This window comes from Arachis hypogaea, chromosome 3, assembly GCF_003086295.3.
Source record: "Arachis hypogaea cultivar Tifrunner chromosome 3, arahy.Tifrunner.gnm2.J5K5, whole genome shotgun sequence".
NCBI lineage: Eukaryota > Viridiplantae > Streptophyta > Magnoliopsida > Fabales > Fabaceae > Arachis > Arachis hypogaea.
Genome location: NC_092038.1, coordinates 3,950,478 through 3,970,523, shown reverse-complemented (window position 1 = coordinate 3,970,523; position 20,046 = coordinate 3,950,478). Strand labels below are relative to the sequence as shown.

The 20,046-nt window shown below is 31.3% G+C and overlaps 2 protein-coding genes and 1 long non-coding RNA gene across 3 annotated transcripts; 2 read left to right on the top strand and 1 right to left on the bottom strand.

The window, feature by feature from the left end:
* Positions 1-1,497: 1,497 nt before the first annotated feature.
* Positions 1,498-5,471, top strand: LOC112788889 (uncharacterized). The gene is made up of 4 exons (XM_025830554.3): positions 1,498-2,836; positions 3,120-3,428; positions 3,781-3,872; positions 4,174-5,471. The coding sequence occupies exons 1-4, from the start codon at positions 1,895-1,897 to the stop codon at positions 5,042-5,044; spliced, it is 2,214 nt and encodes a 737-aa protein (XP_025686339.1). The 5' UTR covers positions 1,498-1,894; the 3' UTR covers positions 5,045-5,471.
* LOC140183691 (uncharacterized) lies at positions 5,440-7,292 on the bottom strand. Its single transcript, XR_011879463.1, has 2 exons — positions 6,757-7,292; positions 5,440-6,051 (listed from the first exon to the last, which is right to left on the bottom strand). It is a non-coding gene; the product is annotated as an uncharacterized lncRNA (long non-coding RNA).
* Positions 7,293-9,355: 2,063 nt separating this feature from the next.
* LOC112788888 (calreticulin-3) lies at positions 9,356-15,569 on the top strand. The gene is made up of 14 exons (XM_025830553.3): positions 9,356-9,669; positions 9,824-9,931; positions 10,459-10,651; positions 11,065-11,323; positions 11,594-11,650; positions 12,133-12,180; positions 12,292-12,378; positions 12,462-12,519; positions 12,851-12,918; positions 13,045-13,140; positions 13,229-13,285; positions 13,376-13,459; positions 14,184-14,213; positions 15,154-15,569. Exons 1-14 carry the CDS (start codon positions 9,552-9,554, stop codon positions 15,163-15,165), a joined length of 1,275 nt encoding a protein of 424 aa, XP_025686338.1. The 5' UTR covers positions 9,356-9,551; the 3' UTR covers positions 15,166-15,569.
* The last annotated feature ends 4,477 nt before the right edge of the window (positions 15,570-20,046 follow it).

The window sequence follows — 20,046 nt, the reverse complement described above, 5'->3', positions numbered from 1 at the left end:
AGGTAGATTCTATAATGGAGTTGAGTTGTGTCACTTTCTAATTATTTTGCTTGCTGATAAATGAAATGATACCATAATGAAGTATACAGTACTCCAACTCCAAGCCATTTCCAATCATTTTACCTTTTTTTTTGGACTTTTGCATGGAAGGAAAATTTGTTTCCATGTAAATTTTAGAATTTTTTTCAAATAAATAAGTAATTCACCTTTTTAATTACTTTTTATGATAAATGTGGATAATTCATGAATATTTTATTTTTCTACTCTATTTTATATTCAGCACTTACATAATTCAAACTATAATTATTATTAGATACGATAAATTATTATTTTAGTTTTCAACGTTTGAGTCAAATTTTAATTTGGTCTCTAACGTATCAAACTATCTATTTCTATTCCAAAAATTTTAAACGGTTCAATATAGTCTAGGAGTGAGCACGATAGTGGGTATCTGATTATCCGTCTAAATCCGAACCAAACCAATTAAATTTGTTTTGAAATAAACGGGTAATCGGGTCTAACCCAAACCAAACCGATAACTTTTGTTAGTGATTGGTTCGGGTATCGATTTTGGGGGTGCGGAACCCGAACCAACCCACGAACCCGATCATATATTAATTAAATAAAAAAATAAAAAATATATATAATTTTTTTATTAGACAATGATTATTCATTATTAATATGTTTGGATTTTGATGGATTTAGTTTTTAATGTATTTGGTGTTTAACATGTTTAGATTATTTCTATTGATGTTACATATTTATTGTATTTGTTAAATTTTTAAGATAAAAATTTGTTTTTTTTTTATGAATTTCAAAGTCATCGGGTACCCAATTACTCGAACCGAACCAATCCGTTCTTAATCGGTTTGGTTTGGTTCGGGTACATGTACAAAAAAATGCAAATCCGAATCAAACTGAACCAATTACATTTTGATCGATTCGGTTCTAATTTTATCGTAAACTCGAATCAAACTGACCCATGCTTACCCCTAATATAGTCCTACTTTGATAATAATAGTTAATAAAATGAGTGACGTAGACGATAATAACATTTTAGTTACGTCGTATCTTTTTTTATGTGTTAGAAAAATATAACCCAAAATTTATTGTAACACTTCTTCTCCTTAATTTTCTTTTTATACAAAACTCTAAATCCTAACAATGCTTCAAAAAAAATATATTAGTAATTGTTGATAAATTGATTTTACTTACATATTGAAATAAAATATTATTGGCTCTTCAACATATGAATTGTTTATATTAAATTTAATAGTGAGACAACATTAAACCCATTTAAAACTTTTTTGAGATTAAAATATCACGTCAAAAATTTTTTAAAACTGAAATAAAACATTTAAAATATTAGAAATCAAATTAAAATTCATCCCAAACATTAAGAACTAGAATAATACTTTACCCATTTCCATAACATCTTACAGTTTTTTATGGAGAGGGTGCATATTTATACAACTAGTATTTTCAGCTCTTTATTATTATATACAATTTTACAAGCCTAATTAAAAATAGTGTATGTACTAAGTGGGTTCTCCTTCTCATGTCATAGCTGTAGGCACCCCCACTCATGAAAAACCATATAGTATACAAATCTCTCTTCATGCTATGGTTGGCAAATCCTTTTTCATATTAAAAGCTGCTACCAAAACCATAACTTTTCCAAATGTGATGTGTTTCACAATGAACCTTTTTTATTTTACTATGATTAAAACCCCAAAGGCCAAAGGTCACACATTTTTTTTTCTCTTCAGATTTCGTACTCTATAGGAGTTACCATTTTCTTGGAAACAGCTTCAATGGTTCCTTGTTAAATTGTCCAAACTTGGTTCTTGAATGTAAATTAGTATAGTGATGCAAATTACTGAATCCATTATCAATGGCAAATCTTGTTCCTGGGGTGCTTTTGAAACTGATGCAGCACATGAACACAGATATCAAAGTTGGTGGTGAACACAGGTCATCACTTCTTCAAGTTGTGAGCATTGTTCCAGCACTTGCAGGCACTGGTGATGATCTTGATCTCTTCTCAAACCATGGATTCTACCTAAAGGTCTCTGATTCATCTCATGCAACCTATGTTTCTCTTCCTGATGAAGATGATGATCTCATTCTCAGTGACAAAATCCAACTTGGCCAGTATGTGTTTGTTGAAAGGCTTGAACCAGCTTCCCCTGTTCCTATTCTTCATGGTGTTAGACCTGTCCCTGGTAGACACCCTTGTGTTGGAACACCACAAGATATTGTTGCAAATGCAACCAAAAACAACTCACCTGGATTGTTCCTTGGCAAAGGTGCTAAGGTTGATATGAATAACAGTGGTTTCTGTTCTGGTAATGGTGATGCAGCAGAGAGATCAAAGACAAACCCAAAATCTTATGTTAAGAGGGAAAAACAGGAAGAGAAGAAACCAGTGATGTTTGGTAATGGCAGGTCTAAATCTCCTATGACAAAAACAGGAGGAGATATTGGTGTTGAGGTGAAGAAGGAGCCATTGGCAAGATTGAAGTCCTTGAATTCAAGTTCAAGGTCTGTTACTCCTTCTTCACCAAGTAGTTGCTATTCACTGCCTACTTCTTTTGAGAAGTTTGCAAATGGGGTGAAGCAGCAGGCAAGTATCAAGGGTGCCCGTGGGGCGAGTTCTCCGAACGGGAAGAGGATTGTGATGGGGAATCCAATCAGGAATTTGGTTCAGGGAATTGAGCTTGGTGCTAAGGTTCTGAGAAAGAGTTGGGAAGGGAATATCATGGAGGTCAAGACTAAAGAGAGACCTAAATTAAGGGCAGCCAAGTGTGATCCTAAACAAGAAGTTCTTAGTTCTGTAAGTATGATTCACAAATCACAACACCTTTAATGGATTTAATTTCATAGTTTCCTTCATTTGGTTCATTCAAATGAATATTGAATGTTCTGCTATATGGTTAGAGTCTCTTTGCCTATGTTTGGTTAGCATAACAGAACAGAAAATATGGAGACAATATCGGTTTTCCCTCTATTATCTCATCATCTCCATATTTTTTGTCCTTGGATGCTAATCAAACAACACTACTTTGAGATAGTCAATCAATAAAGTATGTTTATCCTTTGATTTTTTGGTGCTAAAGACTCCTAGGAGAAGTACTTCAAGTGAAAAGTTGGCCTCTAAGGAAGAGGGTAAGATTCAAGCACCCACAAAGTCCTCTAAAGAAGAACACAAGGCTCAAACATCTACAAAGAAAGTTAGTGCTAATGGAACTGTGGAGGAACAAGAAAAGTCAAGCAAGACAAGAGTTTCCATTGGAAAGAAATCATCTGAGGTTTCTAAAACTGGATTCCCCGGGAACTTGGTCAAGGTTTTTCCAAATAGTAGAAAAGTGACAGATGCAAGTGTACAATGGTCTTCACTCCCCTCATCAATTGCAAAGCTTGGAAGGGTATACTCCCTTGAAAAAACTCCTCATTTTCTAAGTTTAGTTTCTTTGGCTCCTGTAGCTCTGAATGTGTTTATGTTATGCAAGTACTGTGGAGTGCTGAGGATAACTGAATGCAATATTCACTTGCAATTTTCATTACATCCTTTTGAATTTTGATTCATTTACACTCCCATTTGTCCTTTTTGCAATGTTAAACAAACAAGTTTTACATCATGTGATTGAAATATAATTTGATTTCCAATTCTGAAATAGTAAATGGTAAATTTGGTTTATTATTATTGAATCCTTTTGTTTGGGAAAGAAGTTATGTGGCTTTTAATTCTTATTATTTATACTTCTTCATGTGTGACAGGAAGTGATGAGGTACAGAGATGCAGCACAGATGGCAGCAACAGAGGCTTTGCAAGAGGCTTCTGCTGCAGAGAGTTTGCTACAATGTCTAAGGTATGAATTTAGTTCAGATCTTTAGATCTAGTTTTTCTTAATATTGATAGGTTTTAGATTGTTCATGTACACTGAAATCAAGATATATTGGTACTTGTAGTAACTTTATTATTTTAATCTATTGAAGCAAAGAACATCTGTAAGATATGAAAAATATAGTCACAATAACTTGTATTATACTCCAATGAAGTATTATATAAAATATTTTGACATCTTCTCTTCTCCTTTCATGATGATAACAATCCAGCAATGCATCATGCCAAGTTTTTTTGACACACTTTTTGGTTGATTTTTATGTCAGTTTATATGCAGAACTAAGCAATTCTGCTAAAGAACAAAACCCGCAGCCCACGATAGAGCAGTTCTTAACTCTTCATTCAAGCCTGAATAGTTCACGAACAATTGCTGACTCGTTATCTAAACCAATTCCAGATGCTTCATCTCCGGATTACGAAAGTAGCACAATGGAAGAAGCACTAAAAGTCAAATCACATATACAGAAACTTGCAACTTCATGGATCCAGGGTGCCTTAGCCACCAATCTATCATCCTTTTCTGTCTACAATCTAGAACCTCAGCCATCCAAGCTTCAAGCTTCAAGCAATTCTCAAAATCAAAAGAACATCCTCGGAAGTAGTAAGCCAATGTTGATCCTTGAGAATTCATGTGAAGACACTTCGTCAAAATCTCACGGAAAAACTCGCCCTATTACCAAGCTTGCCTCGCAAGGAACTCCACGAAAATCAGTCGATGGGTTAGCAAACGGGCACAACAAGCAACTAGTCCAACCTCTACCACAATGGACTAAAGGAAATGGCCTTGATGAGGTGGTTAATTTGGCTGACATGCTGCAATTAAGGTCTAGAGACTGGTTTCTTGGATTTGTTGAGAGATTCTTGGACACTGATGGGGACATTAGTTTGTCAAATAATGGTGAAATTGCGGGCATGCTGGGTCAACTAAAGAGTGTGAATGATTGGTTGGATGGGATAGGATCAGAGAAGAATGAGGGAGAGGTACCATGCCAGATACCAGCAGAGACAATTGAGAGGTTGAGGAAGAAAATATATGAGTATCTTCTTACACATGTTGAATCTGCTGCTGCTGCACTCACTGCTGGATCACAACCATCACTTGAGATCCAAACAAAAGAAACAAAATCCAAAAGGTGAAAAATGATTGTGTAGCTGAGATTAAGGTATTCATTCTTTGTGGTGGCGTGGGACTGAAGTTACTAGAAAACTGGTACAGCGCACGGTTCATTTTGATATGGACTTAGATACTTTCTGTAATTAAAATACAAGTATTTCTTTAGAGAGAATTTGTCCATACTCCATACCAAAGATGTGTGTAAGAAGAAGAAGGATTCTTCTGATTGTGTTTTATATTGTACATAAGTCCTACATGGGTGAGGTATAGATGGAGTGCTAATAATTTATGAGGGAAAAAGAAAAATGTTGAAAATGTAAGTTGTGATGCGGATTTTTTTTTTGTTCCTTCCCTCTTTTTCCTCCTTCTAAATTAATGTTCGGATGACATACAAATTGAGAGTTGAGACATTTGAAGATATAAGCAATAATAATGATCTTTTTTTTCGTTTGTCTTCTGCTTTGAACATGTCATGAACTGAGATTTAAGGAAATAATAAGCTATCACCTATCTTCATTTCCTATAGTTTGAGTGAAAATCCAATAACAGCCCACATGAGTATTTACTCTCTCTTTCATGTAAGAAAATTTCGAACTACACTTCCTCTGTCTAAATAATAAATAATGAACTATGATGATGAAGAAGAGACTTGAAATGGAGAGCGACTTCCTAACTTGGGACAGCCTTTAATGTCCAATTTCGGCAAACATGGACAGAATATAATTCCTTTGCACACACACTCTAATTTTGGCAAGTCAAGCAACTCCAGGGTGGTGAAGTTGGGGAGTGTAATGGTGGAAGCACCATCATCAATATTAGCATCACTGCTGTTCACTGCGAATATTTCTGTCAATGAATCACAACTGTCTACAGTTAATGTCTGGAGGTTTTGAAGTTGGGAGAATAACCCTGCTGTTACCAACGTTTCTATCTCATTGCAATAAGAGATCTTAAAATGCCTGAGATGAGAGAAGATGGCACATGGTAAGACAGTGTCACCAACATCTTCCTTACAAATTACTCTTAAGCTCTGCAAACAACGAAATTGCAAGGATTGAAGGTTGTTGAGATTATTACAAAAGGAACAATTACCAAATAAACAAAAAAGGCTCTTCATTTCTGCACAACTCTGAATTTCTATGTTCATCAAAGAAGAAGAAGCAGTATTTGATAGAGCATCACATAAGCTTTTCCAACACGCATTACAATCAATGGAGAGATTGGCAGCTCTTCATTACGATGACGCTTTTCCACAACAAAGTAAGTAAGTATAATTTTATTTATTTAATGAAAGATTATTTAAGTTACAATAAGTAAACCTTGATTGCCAAAGTAAACTACGGTTAATTATCTTAGTCATCAAAGATTATTGAAATATTTTTAGAAGCAAGATATTTAGTTATTTACCTTGAATAATGCTTGTCATACTCATATATGAAAGAGCCTAGCAGCGGAAACACGACAACAATGTCCAACACAAGAACAATATGGAAGCAACTATAACAAGCAAATATAGCAAGTAAAGCAATAACAAGAACACACCAAGATTTTAACGTGGAAAACCCCATCAATGTGAGAGGTAAAAACCACGGGTCGTCCAGACCAATGAAATAGCTCCACTATAATCCAATGAGGTACAAGAGAGTCTCAAACAAAGCACAAAAATGTGCATATAACCAGCCAAAACATCAATGCACCAAAGCTCACAAATAATAGGCAAGAAGATGAAATATACCCAAAAAATAGAGCTGATGTCGAAGCCAATTTCTCCCTCTGCAGACCTCCAATTAAAATCTTCACCGTTCAGAATGAAGAACAAGATGTGAAGAATCTACAGTTCAAATTTCACGTCGATCCAACGGTGAAAGAATGAGAAACTGCCGTTCCAAAATTTCTGCTGTGTAAAAACGGGAAACCTAATTTCTCTCTTGCGAAACCAATTTCTCCTACTGCAAACCTCCAATCAACATCTCCACCGATCAGAATGAAGAACAAGATGATAAGAACACGCAGTTTAAATTTCAAGCCGATCCAACGGTGAACAACTGAGAAACTTTCATTTGAAATTTACTGCTTTAGACAAAAACGGGAATTCTATTTTTTCCCTCTTCTCTCTCACTTGGTGGCTATTCTCTCTTTCTCTCAAAAGACCTCAAAAACTGAATTAGGGTTGTGACACTAGGGTGCAAGAATACACCCCCAAAATGTTGGGCTTGGGCCTCACAAAGGAGAGAAAAAAACCCAACAATATAATAATTACTTCACTTGATTGATATTGATTGGGTATTACATTTATTAAAACAGAAACTCTCATTGGTTTATTGATGCATGTTCATGTTAAAGTCCACCCGTTTATCTATCTAAAAAGTCTAAAAAATCAGTATTTTTATTAAAATTTGGTCAGCACTTAATTATAAAAAAACGATTCATTTTACATCATTAGATGTTATTTCACACTATTAAAAATATTAATAATGGCTAATTGATAGTTAAATATTACAATTTTTTCTGCCCTCTAGCACTCCTCTTCCTTTACGAGTCTTAACTCGGCTTTGTCATCTATTATTAGTCAACAGTAACTCAATATGTTGTCATATGGTTATTACTTATTACTATAATTAGAGTGAGACCCGCGCAATGCGAAAAAAGGTAGATTATTTATACTATATAATATATTTTAATAAATGTTATATTAAAAATATTTTAGAGAAGATATTATAAATAGATTTTGAATTTATTTATTTTTAAAAAAGACACAGGTTATTTATATTAGAGTTATACAAAACTGTATTTTCATTTTTTTTATTTGCATTAATGGATACACTTTGTCTTTTTTTGTGATTTTTTTGTTTGTAAATAATTAAAAGAATAAATGAATGAGAATGAAAAACATATAAAAATGTTATATTAAATTTAAGAAATTTTTGACAATTAGTATGAGAGATTAAGAAATAAAGAATAGTGAGAGTCTTAATATGTATAAGTTGTAGAATTTGAATATTTGTAACTGAAATTTTTTATTATTATTATTATTATACTTTTAATGTATGTTTATTGCATCTAATTAGTACTTGATGTTTCAATTGAATAATAATAGATAAGAATTTTTTGTTTTAATTTTTTAAAAACATTTTATTAAGTAGTGATTGGTTGATTTTTATCTTTTGTCAAGTCATTAGAATTGGTGATATGATATCATTAACAAAAAAAATAACTTAAATTTATTGTGAAGAGAATTGATATAAATTTTTATATATTATAAATAGGTAAATAGATAAATAGATAAACATAATGGTCGTTAATCCACATTAAACTACACTGGTTTCAAATAAGATTTTAGGTCTTTTAGAATACAGCAGCTACTTAACCAGTCTACGACGCTACATCTAACATTTTACATGCCATTATTGATCAGTCATCATGTTACTGACCAAGTCTTCTAATTTATTTATTACTAGATTTATACTAAAATAATTAATTTTTGTATATAATTTTTTTTAAAAATTAATATTAAATTTAAATAAAATTACAAAGACATTATATATTTTAATGTGCGAGAGATTTCACTATTATCTAATACATATGTCTAGTAAACTTAAATACTAGTGCAAGAATGAAACTATGAGATATAACACAAATATAAAATATTTATTTCAATAATTAAAAAGTATCTATTTTTCATGAATCATGACATCAAATATTTTTAACATTATTATTACAATAAATTATTAAAAAAACACAATATATAAGTGATAAAGACGGTATATAACTAACAAACACAGTTAGATAAAAAAAATAGATAAAAAAACTCAAAACATTATAAATTAATAGATAGATAAATAAATAAATAATTTTTTGTAAAATTAAACTTATTTTCTAAATAAAATTTACAATATTAGAATTTAGACTATTAACATGAATTAATATTTTTTATGCTATAATTTTTTGATAGAATTAAATAATTTAGTGTGTGAAATTATGATATTAATATTAAATTAATTATATACATACTATTTTCTAAGATAACATAAATATAATTCTAAAATATTTTTTCTATAATGTTACCATAAATAACATGATAATTTTATATAAAAACTTAAAAAATTATGTGTTATTTATTTACAATGACCTTACTTTTAGTTTTTTTTTATATATATTTTAATAGATGACCCACGTACCCTTTTTTGACCAAAAGCTGAATTAGGAACGAAGAAAAAAATTTTAGTTTTAGCTTTTCGGGGAAAAAAGTCATTTTCTTAAAAAAAAAAAGACATATAATAATTATAGTTTGCATCCTCACATAGTAAAGAGGTAACACCTTTGTAAATGAAGTCAACTAATTACTTGCATTCATATTCGCTCTGGGATGGTAATAATAATCTAGACTAATTAAGAATGATTTAAGTTGATTAATTAATGGTAAGAAAGGAAGTGGGAGAAAATGGAAGTGGAAGTGGGTTGTTGTTCTAGAAAGTACTATTCGTATTTTCACGTTAATTTAAAGCAACTTTCTCTCAACACTGAAATGAGATGAGTGAGATGGGTAATCTCAGCAAGCAGCTTCTTATGCTCTTTCTTTTCCTCTTTGCAACTCTTCACTTCCCTTCTTCTTCCTTCGCTGAGGTCTTCTTCGAAGAGAGGTTCGAAGGTAACTTTTAATAATACTTCTTTTTGATTCAGTTGGAGTTAGTTAGTTTGGTTGATTCAGTTTGACAACTGCATAGGGTTGTTATTATTTGTAACTAATTAACTAACTAACTAGCTAGCATTGGCTTCAAACTTTGAATGTTGAAAAAAACAAGATGGATGGAAGAGTCGTTGGGTTTTATCAGATTGGAAAAGGAGTGAAGGAAAAGCTGGTACCTTTAAGCACACTGCAGGAAAATGGCCTGGAGATCCTGATGACAAAGGTTCGTTTATCATTTTGCACCATCTTACTCTAATATTTAGGATTTTTTTATTTTAATGATGATTCATTCTTTACACATGTTTAATCATATGCTGACACATTGGAAGAAAGTGGTTGACTTAACTATGCACCATCTTAAAAGGCTTACAATACAAACCAACTTAGATTGATCGATAGGTCAGCTCACTCGTCTATTTAATCAAGTGTTCAGAGCTCGAATTCCACTTTGGGTATGCAACAGCCCATTGGTCAGCAGCGACAAACCCTTAAGATTAGTTCTGGGGGATACCGTGGGAAAACAAAAGGCTTACATTACAAATATTTGATTGGATGATGGGATAAAACTCTTTTATTTTGTCAGTAGAATAGCAACTGTTTTAGTTCTAGTTACACTATATTCAGATTAGTGCAATGAGGGTTTAACCAAAATAACATTTCTATGGCGTGTTTAGAAAATGATAGGTATAGGAAGCTTTTGATTACAAGTTGCTTCAAAGCTAGGATAAGCTTATCCCACAATCCTTGCAGGTCTCCAAACATATAATGATGCCAAGCATTATGCCATATCTGCGAAGATACCAGAGTTGAGCAACAAGAACAAGACACTGGTGGTCCAGTATTCTATTAGGTTTGAGCAGGACATTGAATGCGGCGGTGGTTACATCAAGCTTCTTTCTGGTTATGTCAATCAGAAGAAGTTTGGTGGGGATACTCCATACAGGTTCGTGAATTTCTTATTCGTATGTTTAACTTGGTTTGTGGCTTATGATTCAGAAGTTCTTCAACATGGTACATTAGATTGTGGAAAAGTTGCTTTTTTGAAGAATGTGCTGCAGAGTTTAGCTCATCATTTCTGATGAGCACACTGATCAATTTTATGCTTATTTGTTCACCCTCGTCATCAAATTTTCACAACCTCCTTAATTAGTAGTGTTGATATGAGAGATATAAGCAGTAACTTCTTGTGATTTAAGAAAATGTCACTCGAAATGCCAAACATGAACTTACTATATACTAACTTAGCTGAAAAGATATAGACATGAAGTCTATACTGTACATCATTGCTGCCTTTGAGGAATTAATACTCCTTCCTTGGTGTGATTTTAGTAAACTGATTGGTTTTTCTTAATGCAGTCTGATGTTTGGACCAGATATATGCGGCACACAGACCAAAAAGCTGCATCTTATACTATCATACCAGGGGCAGAACTACCCCATTAGAAAGGATTTACAATGCGAAACAGACAAAATGACTCATTTCTATACATTTATTCTAAGGCCTGATGCCTCTTATAGTGTCCTTGTTGATAATCGAGAAAGAGACTCTGGAAGCATGTATACAGATTGGGACATCCTTCCTCCAAGGAAGATCAAGGATGTCAATGCCAAAAAGGTATTATGTTTTGCCCTCTGTGTGTGTCTTTTTTCTCATTTGAATTTTGTGTATGAACCGTTGTGGTGGCTTCCCCCCCCAGTAATTGAGTAAAGTTCAAACATTCAATGATTGTTATTAGTTATTACTGACTGGATCTAAAAGGCATACATGCAAAACAACTTGACCAAATATTCTATAGGATGCTTCATTTGAGATGGGATTCTTTTGGTATATCTTCTTTTACAATCTACCTTTCCTGTAAAGTCGTAAAAATTTTCCTTATTACAGCCGGCAGACTGGGATGATAGAGAGTACATTGAAGATCCTAATGAAGTCAAACCAGAGGTACTTTTGTCCCCTTCTTCGCTGAAATCTCATTTTTAATAATGTTTAGTTTAATTTAACTTTTGTTAAAGTTTTCAGCAAGATTGAAAACAATATACATGCATTTCCTTTTGTTAAAGTCTTCACTTGATAAACGAGAATGTCTACTTCAACTAGTACCGGAGCTAATTTAGCAAAATGTTATTGGTTTCTGTATTACAAGTGCTTTTAATTAGTTATTCTTTTAACATCTGTCAAAGGTTATTATTGGTTTTCAAAACTTTTTCAGACACTTGTTATCTTTCAGATATTTTATTTGTTGGGGAAATAGATAGTAGCTTCTAACAAGGATATAATGTCTTTTGACAATATATTATTGGTGAAAAGAAATCTAATGGAAGACCTCTCAAAATGTTTTAGGTGCTGCACACAGATTTTGATTAATCTTTTTATGTATAGTTGCCATATTTTGACGTGTACTTCTCATTATCTTGATATTGCAGGGGTATGATTCAATCCCAGCTGAAATTCCTGATCCTAAAGCCAAGAAGGTTTATTTGCTTACCATATTCATAATTTAAGAGTAAGATCTTTATTTAGATAGAAGGCTTTGCTAAAAGCCCTTAGTTTGCTTCTTTTTTTTTGATACTTTGTTTGAGTAGCCTGCTGACTGGGATGAGGATGAAGATGGACTATGGAAGCCCTCCAAAGTGCCCAAACCAGCATACAAAGGGCCATGGAAACGCAAGGTTGTTCAAACAACATTCGTTAACATTTGAATAGATGTTCAAGTATCTTGGCGTTTCTAATTGCTGCAATTTGTTGTACTCAGAAAATCAAGAACCCCAATTACAAGGGAAAGTGGAAGATCCCATGGATTGACAACCCAGGTAAGTTTATGTTGTAAACATGGGATATCTGTCATTTGGATCTAGATATAAGGTTCAATGGTTCATGGCTTTAATTAGGTTGTAGTGTAACACGAATGAACTACTTCTTCGTTTCATGAATGTAAAAAAATAAGAGAAAAACAAATTCTTACATGTGGCTTCCTTTGGATACTACAGACTTTGATAGCATTTGGTTTTATCCAGCATCTTGGGCCGTATTTATCAATACTTGATCCTTTCTTACAAAGCACCCGAAACTTTATTAATATTTTTCGTGACTAATTAACATTGGCTCTCGTGAATTTTTCTTTGGATTTCCTGTTTTCTGCAGAATTCGAGGACGATCCTGATCTTTATGTGTTGAAACCAATAAAATATGTGGGCATCGAAGTGTGGCAGGTGCTTTATGTCATCCTCTATGTTGATTGAAGTATTCAATTCGCAACGAAGTTAACTGGTCTCTTGACTTGTTTATTTATCTATTATTTATGTGAAGCTTTATAATATTATGATTCGGATCCACAGGTGAAGGCTGGTTCAATTTTCGACAATATTTTACTTTGTGATGACCCACAGTATGCAAAGCAAATTGTGGATGAATATATGGCTAATAATAAAGAGGTGAGCACTTGCTTTCAGTGTTCGTATCTTTTATTTGGTTTATTGGAGCCATGATTATTTGCATTCTTATTTTGTGTAAAAATTTCAGGCTGAAAAAGAAGCTTTTGAAGAAGCAGAAAAGGAAAGAAAGGCTAGGGAAGAAGAGGTAATTTGAGAAGTCTAAATACCTAAACAATGTTTTGATATGTCCAATATCAATACTTGTTATGTAATATTTTATGTTATGACTATATAGGAGGCGCAAAGAGCAAGAGAAGAGGGCGAGAAGAGGAGGAGGGAGAGGGATCATAAATATGGAGATAGGCGGCGCCGTAGAAGGGTAATATATTTTCCCCCTAATTTTATTCCGAAGTTAAAATAACATTTGCTGACATTCACTAGCAAAGTGTTGGTTGAATTTTCCAACTTTTGCTTGGTAGGAATTACTCTAAACAGAAAAATATGCCGTTTTAACCAAATTGGTATAGCAAAAAATCAATGTATTTGGACATAATTTTATCCGCATACATTGATTTTCTGTTTAACAATTTGGCAAAAGAAACATTTATTTTGAATCGGAGCAAGTAGAATGGTAGAGAGAAGAGGGTGGGGGATATATGGTGGATTTCTTGCCCTCCTTTCTTAACTTTTGTGTTCGAGGGGTGAACATGAAATATAGTACAGGATGATGATTGATGGTTGAAGCAAAATCATTTTCATTATTATTGTGCTTTTTGAAACTGTTTCCTTCAAAACAAGAAGGTAAGGCTGAAAACATTGGACAATGATCTTGTAAGTACTAAGTACCAGCTGGACCAATCATGGCAGTGGGAACTATTGGACAATAGTGTTAAGAGTGAATAATTTATGTAGGAAGCTCACAACTTGGTCCCTGAAAAAAATATCAACACAAAAATTCTTCCCTGAGAGATCAAAGATACAAGTATAAAAATAATACTTGAGAATTAAATTTGATTTTGTGGATGATTATTAAATAAATTCTGATTTATAGACCTTTTTCTTTTTCTTAGTTTGGTAATTAATTTTTCGACTTTATTTTGCAGCCGGATCCCCATGAGTACATGGATTATCATGTAAGCCTAAAACTCTCTTTTCTCTTTCCTTATTGATGTGAATGCTTCTTAGTACTTTGTTGTATTATCTTATATGCAATTTGGTAATTATTTATGCTCTTTTAGTTGCTACAGAACTAAGAATAATATCTAATTAAACTCATTGCCATCCAAATAACAAACTCTTCCACATCCAGCTAAAATGGAACCAAGGTATTTAAATATAGAAAAAGGTTGCATGTGCACAGGAAAAAACAGAAGTGTAATGCTCAGATAATGCACTATTCAAATGTAGCTTTATACCCTTCTTGAGATAAGGCTGTGACCACAAGGTCATTGACTACTATGTAAAGTCTGTATCTGTTTTGGTGCCTTATAAAATGGCAAGTATGCAATGATGGAATATAGATAATGAAGTACTATGCTAAGAAAATTATTGCTATGGAAAAATCGGATTGCTCTAACTTCCAACCACTGCCTAAGAAATTTTAGCAAAAGAAGTAACTAAAAAAAGAGGTTCTTCTAAGTTTCAATAATGTAATAAGAACTTAAAAATAGACCAGACTGATGCCATATGCAGAGGATTTTTTTTCCTTAAATGTTTTTGGAGCACATTTAACAAAGTCTTTTGATACGTTTGCTGTGAATTTAGCTCCTAATACTCTGTATTCACCAGTATATAATATGTTACAACACTGTTTAAGTAAGGTGTATCAATCATGAGGATAACTTGTTGGCCATCCCAGTTGTTATTGTACTACAATTTTAAAATAGTAGAGTAGTGCTAACTTTTTGAAATTCTCAAGGCTACCTTTAGATTCATTGCACTAAAACTTAATGAGTTCTGTGCAACCTGGCAACTTTTTTCTGTTTCCCTTTTGACATAAATGTCAATTGTCAACTCTTGTTTGTTTTCCATTACTCTTATTTATTATTTGCATTAACTTGGCTTTAACAACAGGATGAACTTTGAAAGTTTGTGCACTGCTTCAGCTTGTGGTGGTTGTCCTCTGCAAAAATCTATGCTATCACTCTTGAAGGTTTTTCAAAACTATTTTGTACGATCTTAAAACATATTTAATGTGTATCATAAGAATATCTATTATCTATAATTATTCATTTTTTGTTTATATAGTAATTCTTAAAATCTGAAAAATGAATGATTATAGATAGATATTCTTAAAATGCGGATTAAATTTAACGAAAATGCCTCCAGAATTATGCAATTATTTTTCCCTTTTTTTTCTTTTGAGGGTTGTGAGTGAAATTGTAGGACCAAAGCTGCAATTGCACTGAAATGATGAGCTGTACTGAACTGTACCATATTGATTAGATATGGGCTTCAGCAATTTATGTTAACTTTGATTTTCTATTGAATTGTTAGATCATGCAGTTATGGCTCTACTCAAAAAGTGTGAATTATATAACTTTCTCAGTATCTGTACCAGTACCACTGGGAGGAAAAAAACAATAAAAGAAAATAGCCATGTCAATGTTAATTATGTATTATTCTTGTTATTATGTCTTCACACCTAATTACCTAAAAAAGAAACTAAATGGTGACACATCTTTCTAAAGGGTACCCTATTTCAGTTTTTCTTTCATTCATATAATCATATTTTAGACACTGAAATTTAATTACACTATAATTAGAGAGTTAATTATGCATAAATATGGCTGTGTATGTTTACAAACACAGGATAAAGAGATAAAATCGTGTGATGAGATATGAATAAAAATAGTGTCTTGTGACACTCTTTTTTCTGTTTATTTTCACTCTTAATTTTTTATAATGATATTTTTTATTATGTTATTTTTCTTTTTAAATTTTATGTAAAAGAAAAAATGAAAGTAAAGTAGATTTTTTACTATTTATTTTATTTTATATTCAGTTTATCACCAAATAAAAAAAAACATTAATTTTTATGTCTTATTTTAAATATTTTATTTTGTCTTATTCTCAAAATCATAGTAGTCTAAAAAAGCGAGAAACACGGAAGAGCTATCTACTCTATTCAACTGTTCATCTGTTATTCTTTTTCAAAAAAAAAAAGAGAATATTATTAAAAATCGTCACACCTCTTGGAAAAGATGAAGGGAACAAAAATATGTCAAATGGCTAAGTGAGGAAGGAAAGAAACTATGTTCAAAATTCAGTATACAAAATTCTTCAGGTTTAAGATTATTTTTTAAAAAATATTATTTAAGAGAAAAAACAGCTAATCATTGCTAAGCAATCAATGTTACCTGTTCATATTCATTTATGCCTAAGATACCAAAATGGGGTGTATTGGTGATGGAAAGTGGAAACATAGTGCAAACAGAAGAAATTACATGGTTGCCCTTGGCCGGCAATTTGTGAAAGACACGGTCGGTGGGAGGGATTGTTCAAAGATTTGGCCAAATACACTGTTTTTTTTTTTGGGGCAAATTTAATTATTATTATTATTTGTAAGTTCGCTTTCTATTTATATTGCATGAATGCTAAAATTAATCACTAAATCAATTCTTGCGTATTTGTATGTATCATTATATATTTTTTTTTGGTGGAGCTTTAATATATAACACCATTCAAAAGTTTAAAAGTTAATGATCAATGTATTTTTGCATTTTTATCTGTATTGCGAAATTTGTTTATAGATATAATAAATATAAGGTTATTTTGTATTTTTTTTCTTATAAAGATAATGATACATGATTGATTTTTAATATATATATATATATATATATATATATATATATATATATATAGTATTATTGCCTTCTATTTATATGATTTGACCCAATTTTTTTAATTAGAAAGTTAAAATTATTCTAACCAACCTTATAAGATCGGCAGAGTAAAATATATTAATACATATACACAATTTTTACATGTTTCAAAAATATGATAAAGCTATATTCAAATATATACACCACTAACAAAAAATTTATTACAGGTTTTAAACATTATAAATATCATTTAACAACATGTGAAAATTTCTCTACGTTCATAACACATTAATCACTTCAGAAAACATGCTCCTCCTTCTATTCTCCACCTCAACTTCCCCACATTCACGTGAATCTGTCTCATAACCAAATCTTGTGTCTCAAGCCACTTAATCATTCGGTAAAAAGTCAGTTGTAGTCAATTTCACGTAAAATTAATAGTTGAGAGTTGTTAAATAATTTGACTTATTTAATTAAATTTTCATCTAATAACTTTTAATTATCAATTTTACGTAAAGTTGACTGAACTTAAAACTAAGTACTGTCATCTTTTTTTTTACATATATACGATATGTTTAATTTTAACATATTTAACACATAAAAAAATTTATATAATTATTTAATTAAATTTATATATTTAAATAAATTAATTTTTTAAAATAAAAAAATTATAAAGTAAAAAATTAAATATGTAATCGTCATTAAATTAAAATAACAGGACTTATTATGTAGGACGAAAGTTATAATTAAATAGTGATTAATCTTTTGTTTTATCTTTTTATTAATTTTTTCTCTTCAAAAAATTCAAATTTCATTTGGATAAATGAGTTTAAAAATTAATTATTTTTGATAATATAGTAATACATGATTGAATATATGGATAAAAAAGTGTTTACATAAAAATTAAATTCATATATGATTAGGTTGATAATTTTCAAAATATAATTTCTTTGTTCTCTTTATAGTTTATTTTGGATGTTGAAAATGAAACCATTGTATCAATCAATGCATTACTTATTTCTTAGTCATATTAAACTTGTTGGTTCACCTAAAAAAAAAAGGAACACCGGTTGGTTAACATCAAATTGAGTGGGTTGCATTCCAAAAACAAAATAATTATTGGAATCTTAAGAGAGAAAAAAAAGGGGACTAGTTGTCCACGTGAAATACAAGAATACGCGTCTCACGTGTGACGCAATAAATTAAATTTTATCATTGATCATCAGATTCATTACTAAACCTTCATTAGTAGTAGTAGGAGCAGTTTCTAGTGTTATTTTACTAATCTATTTAATTAAGTATTAAAAATTTAAATTTTATTTTGTATATATATATAATAATTCATTAATTATTTATAAATTTTTAAAAAATTCAAATTTACGATAAATTAATTTTTGACTTATCAGACAAAAAAATACTGTAAAAAATATTATATTGATAGTATTATTTTAATTTTAAAAGAATAAAAAAAGAATAAATTAAAAAAGAATAAACTCAAATTAATGTTAAAGAATTTCACAAAAGATATTTTGATTTCTGACAAACTTTTATTCTATAGAAAATTTTAAAACAATATCTTTTAAATAAATAAATTTATAATAGTTTGTTATGAGAAAATTAAATTTTTACAAACACATTCTAAAATAAATTAGAACGGTTGTAAAATAATAAAAAAAAGGAACTATTAAATAAATTTATTGGAGATCAAAGTTTACAATATAAAAAATTTAGAATTAAATTTTAGGTGTTTATTCATCAGAAAAAAAAAAGAGGGGTTTAAATGAAGATGGTGGAGGACAAAGGGTGGTAGGAAGAAAAAGCAATTTCCTTTTCAACAGTAAACTAAAAGAGTGTGCCAACATTACAACATAACTGCTTCTCTCTCTCTCTCTCTCTCTCTCTCTCTCTCTCTCTCTCTTTTCGTTCATTTATTCATTTCAATTCCGATTCAATTCAATCACAATTTCAGATGCAGTGAGATGCTCTCCAAGCCTTCTTCTGCAATGCCCACCTTCCCTTCTTCCTCTGAGGTTTGTCAATTCTCTTCCCTTCTTTTTTTTTTTTTCTTTCTATCTCTTCATTTCACAAAACTTGGAGAATTCTATGACTAAAGTTTCAATTTTTTGGAAGAAAAAAAACTCTGGGTTGTGCTGAATTGTATGGACGAACCAGAGAATATGAACACCTAAAACAGTTCTTCCTTTTTGTTTGTCACTAGAAGGGGAAAAAAAATTTTTTTGGTCTCTCCTTCTTGTTATTTTTGTGGTACCACATTTGATGAGTTATGAAGTTTTTTTTTTTTTGGTCTTAGATTGGAATTGTTTTACATCCCATGAAGGTAAATTCATGAAAAAGATAATATATGTGAAGAAGTCTTTTTTAAAAAAAAAAAATTGGGAATTTTTTCCCTTTACTTTATGAGGGACTTACTGCACCCTCTGTTTGAGAGTTTGATGATGATCTACTTCATTATTTTGATTGTATTATAGCCTCTTACAAGGGTTATAACTTTGGAAGTGTTTGGATTTCCTTTTGTAGTTTAGCTTTTAAGGTGATTGGGTTCTAATCTTTAAGGCCTTTTTGCCATGCAGCTTCTTAAATTCTTATCTAACTGTGGCATCAGTATTATTCATACTGACATTGCTAGTTTCATTGATTGTAACAATATTTTACTTAATTTAGTGTTTAGGATGTTATATCATTACTTTTAATCGGTTTGTTTATATATAATGGCTTACCCTTTTGCATTTATTGTCATTGTTGGTGGATTATTAGTTCTTGTAATCTAACACTTATGTCTCTATGTTATAAGAAAAAAGCTAATCTCTATCAGGTTTCCCTGTTCTAATTCCAATTTAACTTTTATTTTGGCCGAAGAGATGATTATTGATAATTATTTGTAATAGTTTTGTTATTGTGTTACTATTATGTGGTTTAGGATAGAAATGGCTTCTGCGTGTGGCCGGATGTGAGACAACTTTGCATTCGAAAGAGTCTTCTATACGGAGTTATGAGACTCTTTTCTTTACCATTGAAAACACTGCGCGGAGCGAGTCGGTCACTGAGAGTAGACCAGTTTTGCAGTGTAGTGAACATTTCCTCCTCATTGCAGATTGAATTGGTGAGATATCTCTTATTACTT